General features: G+C 46.6%; 1 protein-coding gene across 1 annotated transcript; it reads right to left on the reverse strand.

Moving 5' to 3' along the window:
- Positions 1 to 243: 243 nt before the first annotated feature.
- On the reverse strand, positions 244 to 11614 carry LOC149360486 (cytochrome P450 3A2-like). The gene is made up of 4 exons (XM_089569296.1): positions 11421 to 11614; positions 7322 to 7511; positions 3741 to 3955; positions 244 to 1372 (listed from the first exon to the last, which is right to left on the reverse strand). Exons 1-4 carry the CDS (start codon positions 11604 to 11606, stop codon positions 389 to 391), a joined length of 1575 nt encoding a protein of 524 aa, XP_089425422.1. The 5' UTR covers positions 11607 to 11614; the 3' UTR covers positions 244 to 388.
- Between the last annotated feature and the right edge of the window lie 298 nt (positions 11615 to 11912).

Genomic DNA, 11912 nt, shown 5'->3' on the forward strand with positions numbered 1-11912 from the left:
TTGATATACATACATATTTTTCTTGTTTCACTTCTAATGTTTCACTGATTTTGAACTATAATGTCATGTTATCACGATTCCCCCCCCCCCCCCCCCTTATGCAATACTCCTCGCACAGGTCATTAAGGCTTAATAAATCATGACGATGAATGATTTGCATTCCGCCTTAGATCTGATCTGATGAGTTAGGACAGTTCCTTACAGGGTGAGTTCCTTACAGTGAAAATCAGGAGATGAATTCGGTTTATGCAGGCATTTATACCTCCTCACGAAATTAGCCTTCGACAGAAAGGATCAAAATTGCCGTCTAGGCAATCTGATTGCTTTACACAGAGATACATAAACGCATCAACCATTTATTTGTGTCTCCCGGCCATATTTCTAAGCATCACACTTTCCCAGGTTCACGAGCCTCAACGTGTAACACTATCTCACGCTGCGGAAACACGTTAACAAGAGTAACTTTGAATTTCATGTTTGTTTCCGTCTCGCCACAGGCACTGAACTTGAACTTCTTGAGGATTTTGGGCAGGGCAGCCTTGAGTTCGAGCAGCGCGAAACGCTTCCCGATGCATTCACGTGGGCCTAAGCCGAAGGCGACTCCAGAAGCGGCAAGAAGGTCCCCATCGAGCCTCTCGCTGAACCTGTCCGGGTCAAAATTATACGGATCAGGCCACAGGTCAGGGTCATGCAGAACGTTCCACGTCGGCAGGACAATATGTGAGCCACGCGGGATGACGTGTCCGCTTGCCAGGTAGGTATCTTTGGGGCAGATACGCGTCGTGACCAGCACAAGGGGTGGGTACAGGCGCAGACATTCGCGAATAACTGCGTCGAGGCGCTTCAGTTCCTGCAGGTCTTCGTAGGTGAGCACCTCTTTGTTGGGAAAGGCAGACACGATCTCTTCGTGAAGCCTGCGTTGCTCGTCTGGGTGTTTTGCCAGCTCGTAGAGAACGAAAGCCAGTGTACTTGCAGTCGTCTCGTAGCCAGCCACCATGAAGACGAAACAATTGGATACAATGTGCGTATCCCTGATAAAGCTCCCCTTGGACATCATGCCATTAGGTGGGCATGTTGCAGTCCCATTCTTTGTGCCACTCACTTCATTAGCGTTCTTCTGGGCTTCGACCATTAGGTGAACGATGTCCGCTACGCCTGGCGCTTGCATCTTGCGGAGCTCGAGAACTCGGTGCACGTTCTCCTGGATGCGTGAGAACAGCTTTCCGTAACTAAGGAATGGAAAGATGGCAGATATGACCCTGCCAACGGACGGAATCAGTATGCAGACGTCATTGATGATGTTGCCGGAATTCCACAGTATCTTTCTAATGGTACCGATGAGGAGATTATCCGTGTTTTGTTGGCATCCAGACTGCAAGGGCGAGAAGTAAGATAAATCAGTTTACTTCACATGGGTGACAATAAACAAAAAACGGAGGACATTAACTTCTAGGCTGGCAAAGCGTCAAGTTGAAAACGTGTCTACCACAACTTTCGCGTTTGTAAATGACGCCTGACTAACAGAACGCCGTGAAACAGTACACACATGGACAACATGTAGAACTGAACCGACGGTCGTACTACAAGTACCCCCGCCGCGGTGGCTCAGTGGTTACGGCGCTCGGCTGCTGACCCGAAAGACGCGGGTTCGATCCCGGCCGCGGCGGCTGAATTTCTTTGGAGGAGACATTCTAGAGGCCCGTGTGCTGTGCGATGTCAGTGCACGTTAAAGAACCCCAGGTGGTCGAAATTTCCGGAGCCCTTCACTACGGCGTCTCTCATAGCCTGAGTCGCTTTGGGACGTTAAACCCCAATAACCGAAACGAAACGAACGTACTACAAGTACTACGTGAGAGCACATGTGGTCGTGTGAGCATAATCACGCCTGCCATTGTTCGGTAAAGACTTGTTAGGGATTTCGGCGCAAAACATACCAGTGCTTGGAAAGTCGCTGGCTAGCGCCAGCAGTTGAGGCCGCATAATCCACGCTCCGAAAGGGCTCTAGGATCATCGCACGGCGCAGAAAGCGGCGTATGAGTTAACTGCGCAGAGGACACAAGACTAGAAAAAGCATTGGTTGAGTTTGTTTTTGTGCTCTTTAACGTCACTAAGTCACTGAGGCTATCAGGAACGGCGTACTGGAGGGATCCTGGTAATTTCGGCCACCTGCGGTTATATAACATGCGGTGGTATCGCGCGGTACACGGACCTCTCGCATTTCGCCTCCCTCGAAGCGCGACCACAGCGCTCGCGTCAACATCCGAGCTCCATAACCACTTAGGCTGACTAGAAGAAAGGAGTACACAGGCCAGGCTCTACAGGAGTGCACAACGGCCATACCGTGCACTCCAATTTCTAGCCATTCGCCCTTTGCGCTGATTCGCTATTTGAAATTTTCAAATATTCGCACACCCGTACAAATAACCACTAACGCTGTCGCTTCATGCCGATAAGGCAGGGCTTAAGTGTCCACTTAATTTCTTTTTGATCTGTAAGAAAGGGGATGCAAAAAGGTTTAGAAATTACATGACCGATAAAGTTACTGTCCATTCCTTACAAGATATATGTGAAGGTACTCGGTACAAGAACTGACGTAGTCGTACACTTAAACCCGCGAAAGCAACAAGCTGGTTTTCAAAAAGGGAGTCACAATGCAGGGTATTCAAGGTTATTATTCCTCCGAATAGCGAATGCGCATAGTTGAAGGCCGAAAGCTCATTGTTGGTTCTCTTCCCTTCGGGAGCAGAAAGGAGGTGTAATCGCAGCCTTCCTCCCCCCTCCCCCCTCCCGGGCCCCCGCCAAAAAAAGAAAGCACTACACTAGCAGCTAAGGCGAAGGTAAAAAGAAGAACTGCCGGAAGCAGGCAGGGCATATGCAGCATTGAAATAAGCAGCCTGGAAGAAAAAATGAATGAAGAAACCCCCAAAGTTAAATACATAAATAAGCACACAGCCTTCTTAACCCGCTGTATTATATATGAATGTCAGTAGAGAACTGAAATCAACCCATGTACCAAAAACGATTGACGCATGTGTTCATTTTCGACACAGGAATGACGGCGTTCTTCCAATTCTTCGTGGAGAACATGACCTGGTGGCAGTTTCTAAACTTCTCACTAACTACACTGAACAGCAATGTAACACTTTTTCTTGACACGAAATGAACACTGTCAACACTGGACGCCAGAAGTCATGCAATTGTTCTCTCTCAACCGGCGCTGTACCACGTGACCTCACTCGTGCCTTCGACTAGGCCCTGAAAAATAAGCCTGTTTTCTCGCAGCGCTCTCCCTTGTCTCTTGGTGTTGACGTTCGGTCACTCTCCGCTGCACTACGTGGCCTGGCTCGTTCCGGCGACTCTGCACTTTTCCCTCCCTTGGTGCTCCAAAACTGGCGCAGAAGGCAATGCAAGCTACTCGCCCTAGAACATAAGCACTCAAGCTTCTTACTATTTTACCCTCTTTTCAACCTTTCATTTAAGTACACAGCAACGTTGCATTCGTTGAAACTTCGAACAGATATCCTGGGCCCAATTTATCATTTGCAAGCTTTGTGATCAATCTACAACAGAATGGGTTTTGCTTCTAAGCCGTGTCGCAGGGCTCTCTGGCTGCTCAGGAAGTTTTGGTGGGGACGACGAGAGATTTCTAACACCGCCCATACAAAGCGACCCACACTGCACCGCGGCCCAGAAGTACACCTCGTTGGCTATATATTTATGAAAACCGGGAGGTCTCAGACCTGCCATCCCAGCGCACACTTGGTGATGACGTCCATGGAGAGTCCCTGGCAAAGCTTGGTTATATTCACTTCGGCACCTCCTCGGGCCGACACACGTTCGTTGAGGATCTGCACCATTTCGTCCGAGCACTGATCAATGATGTCGAGCATCAGCTTCATCTTTGCCGTGGTGAAGCTCGGATTCAGCAAGCTCCGCATGGTCTTCCACTCGTCTCCTGCGGACAAAGTAGTAAATGGGTGGTTGTCCTCTGGTAGTCATATCGAGGAAAGAGAAAACACTGGGGCGCCTAATTTCATTATGTGTTGCAATCAGGCATCCTTCGAAGCTGTTGATGCGTTCAACTCAAATGACTAGTAGAGATTGAGACGCACGTCGCTGTTATCGAGTTCTCGTGCCCCATCCGAGGCCTGCCATGGTTGGCAGGTGGAAATATCTCACAGATTAACCCACTCTGGTGACGTCACTTTCCTCCAGCCAATCAGGATTCTTGTAGACGACGCCAGACTGCGCCGGATTTTGCTCCGGTGACGGTTCTTTGCTATCGCATAAGAGTTCTCCCTGTTCTGCGCATTGTATTGATTGGTCTGTACGATCACCACTGTCCGTGTATTATCTACGAATCTACGAATTTTCTCTTTATATTGTTGCTTTATTTGTGGAAAAAAATGTACACTAGTGATCAAGTGAATGCAATGTTTTTGATATTTTTGAAAGAGTTCAAAATAATTCAGAACTGAAATACTTGCCAACTTTCCTGAGCACATATTCATGCCGTCATCTGTCGCCGCCTTTTGAAGCCCATATACGAATGCAGCCCTTGCCCCCAAATATACGGTATTTGCCTTTAGTTGTTTTTTCATTTTTGTTCTTTCGTGGTCTCTACCCGTTGTATTCGTTTTCATTCTGTTCTAATTTATTTTTCACTTACTGGAATTTTGAAGTGAGATAGTCTGCAGTTGCGTGTATTACTTCCCATCTTTAGCACCTATGACCGAAGGGTAAGGTGTCGTAGCTGCAGCAGTACTGTTCAGATGGCAGTTATCTGCGGCCAAAACTGTGGTATTAAACACCAGCAACATTCTATCGGTTTGTGAAAAGCGCAGTCCACTGCTTGGCGAGAATGAAAGAGACGTAGGTTTAAAACAGTTTTGGTTTTTCTATTTTCAAAAGGACGCTCCATAAAGGCCAACGAAAATTTCGACAAACACATGATTCAAGGGAGCCGTTAAGACTCCGGATCATCAAAAGAATTGAATGTAAAGTGAACTGTGCTCAAATCAGCAGCTGGAGCCCAGCGTAAAAGTCGCAAATCAGTTGAGAGAATTGGACTGCCAGAATGAGGCAGGCAAGCTAACACTTGCTGTGGGCAGGTTACCAGTGGAATACATTCATTTCAGGTGACGAGTAGAATGCATTGCAGTGGAAGAGCGATGAAATTCGGTGCGTAAGTCAGCCTGAAAGCACTTGATACTGACCACGTTATAGTCCCAAATTAAGCCATGGAAGCGGGAACATATTGGCGCTGGGCTGATGCTGCGTTCGTGTAGTACACCTCCTTAACCGAACTCAAGGTACCGTGTGCAGAGAGATTTATACGGAATTCCTCAAGCTGTATTGTATTGCTTCCTTAGAAATGCAATAATAATGGGTTTGAGTAAGTGTTTTCATACAAGGCAACCCGAAGCGCTTTATGTTTGTAAGAAAATGGTTGGAGAAGAGGAGGGTGAACCTTATGGAGTGACCAAGCTAGTTTGTTTATATGAGTTCAATTTAATATCTCGTGGCGAGAGCTACGTTGTCTGTACTCTCGCCGTTTCGCTGTGGCCGGTGGCCACAGCGCAAGCGGAGCCGTTGCCTAACAACCACCGCAGCTGGCAGCGTCCATCGCCGAGCCATCTGGCATGACGTCAGCAGGTGAAACCGCGCTGCAATGACAGAGGAGGAGCCGTCGTTGCATCATATACATAGAAGGGGCAGCTCGGAGGGATTCGTCCGCAGATATGGAAAGTAAATCGAGAGACTGAAAAAAGCCAAGCTTCGTCGTCGAAACGAAACCAAGAGGAGGCAGCGAGCCGAGGAGACGGAGGAAGAACGAGAATACAAACAAAAACGAGAACAAGAAGAAACAAGAGCAAACAAAAAAAACACGATCAAACCTTGGCCTCGAAGTACTGTGTCGGAGCCATTGAGGCGACTAATTTTTTTCTTGTAACAAATTATTGGCTAAATTGGTGAAAAAAATCTGTTGCTATCGTGAAAAAATTCTGGTGCTGCCTTCTCATGGAGCTTATTCGAAAGCATTAAAGGTGTAAAAAGATAAATTCGACGAACTGCAATATATCGTCTTTTTTCACTACTGTAATACAATTTAGGTTCTGTAAACATCACTAGCTGCATCTGGGCAACAGCAAGAAGCATTGTCAGGCATTCCCAGTTAAAATGATCAAATTTTTTGTTATTAATAAAAACAAAATGCCAAGCTTTAAAAAATTGATCCACAGGAAAACAATTGCTAACACTTGAGGAGCCTGAATGATTTACTCGACAGTTTTAATCCGCATGACTGCGTTGATGGTTATTAATTTTTATTGCGCAAGGGCAGCTTTAATTTTCACCTTAATGTTAATTGTTTTCGCACTTGGATAACTCTCGGTAAAGATGACATATCTACAACATTGGGATGTTAATATGTTAATTCAGGCAATCTTCGTATTGCGTTTTGTGTCCCTTTAAATCACGAATACATCGACCCCAGCAGTGCACACCATGGTTTCGCTGGATCGATCACGTGGAAAATTTCTCTGGCCATAAAAATGCACCGCAGAAACAAGGGTCGCGGTAAAGGCTAACAGGGCTGGATGCAGGTTCACAATATCTTGCTTCAGGGAAACGCTGTATGACATCGCGAGAATCGTGCACTGCGGTGATGGCACGCCTGTGGACAAGAAGACAGGTGCGAGGCATGGAGTTGATTTGGCAATATTACTGTAGCCCTCGATGTGCAAGTACTTGCCCCATCTTCAGCACTTCGTGTCATTAAACGTCGCACCTATTTGTTCGGTACGTTTTAGAGCCCCGTTAAGAGCAAATCACCCCATTTCCTTGCGACAGTTGCCTGAATGGTAAAGAAAGCATGCTGAATAAGGTTCTGAGCAGCGCTATCGGACTGCTTAGCCAGCGTTTGAACCAAAAGACTTGACGAAGACCAGCCCACTTGTTCGCTTTCTTTTGAGCTCACTGAATAGCACCACAGCATACGTCACCAGCAAGCTGACGCTGATTGCCGCGGGGAAAAGCTGCCGCGGCTGGCACAGGACAGGGTTGAATGGAAAGATATGGGAGAGGAATTTGTCCTGCAGTGGACATAGTCAGGCTGATGATGATGATGATAACGACCTGTCTCTCAGTCAATCCTCATGAAAAAACTTCTGATAATGCGAAACATGTCCCAGAAGGAGGTGCTAGGATAAAGAAGCGGTTAGAGATCGTCCGACTGCCCTGATGTTCTAAAAAGAGGGCATTTCAAGAATACCTTTAGTACATCATTCATTCAAATTTCTCCATGACTTAAAAACCATACCTTTAAGGCCGAGGAGGCTGTTGACTATAACTTCGATGTCCGTAACCATGGGTGGTCGGTCAATGAACTCGTGGGCTCGCTTGACGAAACACTCCTTGATGGCAGCCATGTCCCCAATGACCACTTTGGCAACCTCTCCTTCGTAGAAACCGTACACTTTGCCGTACAGCTGCGCCCACGTTTCCATGACCTGTACCAGGACAGTGATTAGGAACAGTAGGAATACTACATGCGTAATGATGCGACTATTGAATGAAATGGCAAGCGTTTAAATGCGGTGATAATGAGTGGATACAAAACTGTAGGCCTTTATAAGCAAATGGAAAATCTTTAGAACCAAATTTTCGAACAAGCGCTTATTCTAGGTCGTTTCAGTTCATGGTCAAGAAATAATTTTTTTGCTTTATGGCGGCTCTCAGTAATGCTTTTGAACGCCACTGCGCCGTCCTGACAAAAACCCAGTGAAAAAAAAAAGGCAAAGCCGCCCGAGAAAACAGAAGACGCCAGATTGCACGACACTAAGCGCATGCGAACGGGGGAGTCGAGCGAGAGGGACTAAGCGTGCAGGCATATTCAGCGCACTCCCTTGAGTAGGCTGTGTCCTTCACTTTCGGTTCTACATTCTAGGAAGCGCGCAGGGCGAAAAGGGGGCTGGGCTTCATGCTAGGGAGGAGGACAAAGAATAGCTTGTCGCGCTGGTCACTGCTCGTCGTCCCGAGTCGGTTATCGACATTGCATGCACGGCCAAGGGCTTCCGAGCTTGCAAAGGGGTTGTGGAGACGGCAGTAGGAGTCGGGGATGGGTTTTTTATTGCGAAAGCAATACTACTTGCACTTTCACGCCTTTGCCGCGCCGCGGCCGGTGACCACCATCGTGCCGCGGCGGTGACCACCATTGACCTTCATTTGACCTTGATTGCATTAGATTGGATTAGATTGGATTAGATTAGATTGGACAGGACTGGACTGGACTGTATTTGATTGGATTGGATTGCATTGGATTAGATTAGATTACATTGGGTTAGATTTGATTGAAATGGATTGAATTGGATTGCATTGGTTTGGATTACATTACATTGGATTGGATTGGATTGAAGTGGATTGGATTGGATTGCGTTGGATTGTATTGAATTGGATTGGATTGGAGTGGATTGTGTTGGAGTGGATTGCATTGGAGTGTATTGCATTGGATTGCATTGGATTGGAATGGATTACTTTGGATTACATTACATTGAATTGGATTGGAGTGGATTGCATTGGATTGGATTGCATAGGATTGGAGTGGATTGGATTGCAGCGGATTGCATTGGATAGCATTGCTTTTGATTGCATTGGATTGGATTGCATTGGATAGCATTACATTGCATTGGATTGGATTGCAGTGGATTGGATTGGAGTGGATTTAATCGGATTGGATTGGATGGGATTGGATTGCATTGGTTTGGATTGGATTGGAATTGCTTAGATTGGATAGGATTGGATTGTATAACCGATGCATCACCACAAGTCTAACCACAAGCACCACCACCAGCTACACTACCAGCTGTACCATGGCGTAGGTACGGATATTGCTTTCGCAATTACCGGGCTTAACCAAGCTAAGCCACAGCGAATTTTTTTTAATTGCCTTTTGTCACCACTTGAGAGCAGTACAATCAGTCAGAGTGCGACCCCGGCGGGCGCGTCTGAAAGACTAATACTTCCAACGCGGCGGAGGTGAGTCAGCTTTCGCCCCCGCGTAGCTAATCGAAGTAGCATTTTTTTTCCTTCCTCTTCCTTTAGTAGGTGTATTAAATCTGCGAGGAAAAGGCTACTTTGTTTTAAGCCAAAAAATTAGGAGTTGATCGGATGTTACTGTTTTTTTCACCTTAGACAGAGACTATGGTGTCACTGAGTTGCAAATGATAGCTGCCGATTTCCCATGCTACCAAGGGATAAAGGCACTTACAAGAGTGCAGCTCTAGTAGAACTACGCGTAGAGTCGCGTAGACGGAGAGTTGTTCCCTTAACTGACACCTTACGAAAGGAGCACCCACTGATGTACACTGAGGTGGCCTAAAAGAAAAATCTTTCAAGGGGCCTGGGGGTGGCACAGAAGTTGTCGGGTTGCCTGTACGGCGCGAAGTTTGTCTTTGAGACTGAGCACCGTCTCTAACGTGGTTTTGACAACTGTCCCCCCAAAATTATCGCTTGATTGGACGGAGTCTAGCTCTCCAAAAGTACAATTTCTCGGTACGTTACAAGAAGGGAAACCTGCACAGAAATGCTGATGGCTTGAGTAGATAGTTGTAAGTGGGAGAACTTAGTGGGATCGCCCCCTGTGTTTCTATTCTTTTTAAAACCTTAGTTCGAGCAGTCCGTCTTTGGCGATTTCAAAGGGAATATTTCGCGCTTTGTCGGCACACAATTGCGCCAACATCATCACATTTTAGTGAACTTTTGTTGTCGTTGTGTGAAGCCTAATGGGTCTTTCACAGATTCCGAGCGCTTGCTTCTGGGTCAGTGCCCTTTCGCGGGAACAGTCCACTGATGCCTTTCTTTGTTGAATGTTCAAGCTAGGAGCTAGGAGTCAACTCCAGGCCCCCTCCATCTCCAACACCCCGCGGCGTGCACAACTTGGTCTTGGCTACGGCGGCCCTCGGAAGCACGTGCGCTAAGAGCGTCCCTTTCACTTCTGTATCGGTTTTAAGTCCCGCAAAGCTCTGCGGTCACGGGCATACGAAACCTTTTCTGAGCTCCTTCTCACCGACATCGTCATTTCTGTGCGGCATCTTCTCGTAGGGAGAGAGAGAAAGACACAAACGATTAGACTTGTTCAAATGCCCGACGGCGTTTTTCTTGTCCTTTTTTTATTCAAATTTTTGTTACCTTTGACAGAAATTTTGTTTCCCTCCTAGTACGTGAAATCCTTTTGTAATTTCTCTCTAAACGGGACAACACACTAGGAGTCAGGCCCGCACATTTTTTGTGCATTGTCTTTTCTAATGAATCCACGCTGCTAGTTGCAGCCTGTACTTTTCTTCCACTGACTCCTGACTCAATTCGCGGTGCGTTTTCATCTTCAGCGTCGTGCTATTATAAATGGCACTTTATGAAAATTCACGCACAAAACATACGAAATTATAGGTGACAAACTATTGCGCTCTGGCAAAATCAGGTTCGATCAAGTGTGTGAATTCCGCAGACATACTTGTATAATGACTTATCTGTCAGCCGAAGTGAGTACCTGTGCAGGAAATAAATCACGACGAATATATCTTGTAAACCTTCGTATGTCTCCTTGCCCGCTAAGAGTATATGGAGTACGCTTCAAGCCCTCAGGTTTAAACGTAGTTAATGTCCACGAGAATGAAGCAGGCCACCGTCCACAATTAACCACAACTAACCGTCTTGAGTCTGTGCAGAATAAAGCTGTGAGGTTCATCCTTTCTTCATACTCACTGTATGAAAGTGTGTCCTTACTAAAGCGAACCATCGACATTCCTGACCTTATCACTCGACGCAAGTTCTCTCGTTTATCGCTCTTTGCGTATCGCTCTTATCGTTTATCGCTCGTTTATTCCTCGTACTACGATGACTCCCTGTTCACAGCTGATCGCATCGCCCCTGCCCATCATATTTCATCCCGGTCTGATCATTCCCACAAAGTGCAACCCATCTTCGCACGAACACTGAAACTGTCAAACATCACCCTTACTATTATCTATGGCAGAGTGGAACTCGTAACCAGCTGACATAGTTGCGGAAACTGAGTTATCACATTTCCAAAGAAAAGTTTCAGCGCACGTTGGTCTACAAACCTCACGGGGATATTTCGGCATTGCCGCAGAATTGCCTTATACGCTCAACGTATGTATCCTTCAGCGACTGCAGTGCTGTGTACTTATAATTTGTATGTGTAGCTATTTTTTCTGTTTGTTAATTACTTTGTGCAAATATTCTGTATTGTGTTGATTCCATGCCCTCCCCCCCATGTAATGCCCACTTGGGCCTTTAGGGTATTTAAATAAATAAATAAACAGCTAGTTATTGTGGTCACTATTTGTTTCTTTGCCAATTACTGTAGTTCTCATTCCGGTTTGCCTTCCCGGAGTGGGCACCTTGAGTCGGTCCTTCTTTAGCTCCATGTAGTTGCCGAAGAAGAGGCTGGGGGGTGGTCCGGGAATACCGTATCTCTTGAGCAGGCCCTGCTTAAGACGCCTCTTGGCAGCCCACGTGAGAAACGCCGCCACGGCGACAACCGCCGCAGAGAGGAAGACCTCTAGTGGAATAGCGCTCGTCCTCATGGCTGGTGTCCTACCTGCGCCCGAGAACCGAAACAAAACTTATTGTTATATGCTATTATCAGCTCGCAAATCATTCGCAAAATACCTCCGGAAAGCTGATGGATATGTTAGAACTCCTCTGACGCTGGCCTCAACCTCCGTTAGCTGGGACAATTTCCACCGATTCCAGTTCACCTATATAGCATGGGATGAATAAAATGAGAGAGACAGGGAGGTAATTTTTACGGCATCGGCTCGGGGCTGCTTGTAAGTTTTGAAGATGACAGCATCACCACGTCTTCAGAAAGTTTTTGAGAAGTGCTGCTA

The sequence above is a fragment of the Amblyomma mixtum genome, chromosome 2 (assembly GCF_055824585.1).
Source record: "Amblyomma mixtum isolate Tamu chromosome 2, ASM5582458v1, whole genome shotgun sequence".
Classification (NCBI taxonomy): domain Eukaryota; kingdom Metazoa; phylum Arthropoda; class Arachnida; order Ixodida; family Ixodidae; genus Amblyomma; species Amblyomma mixtum.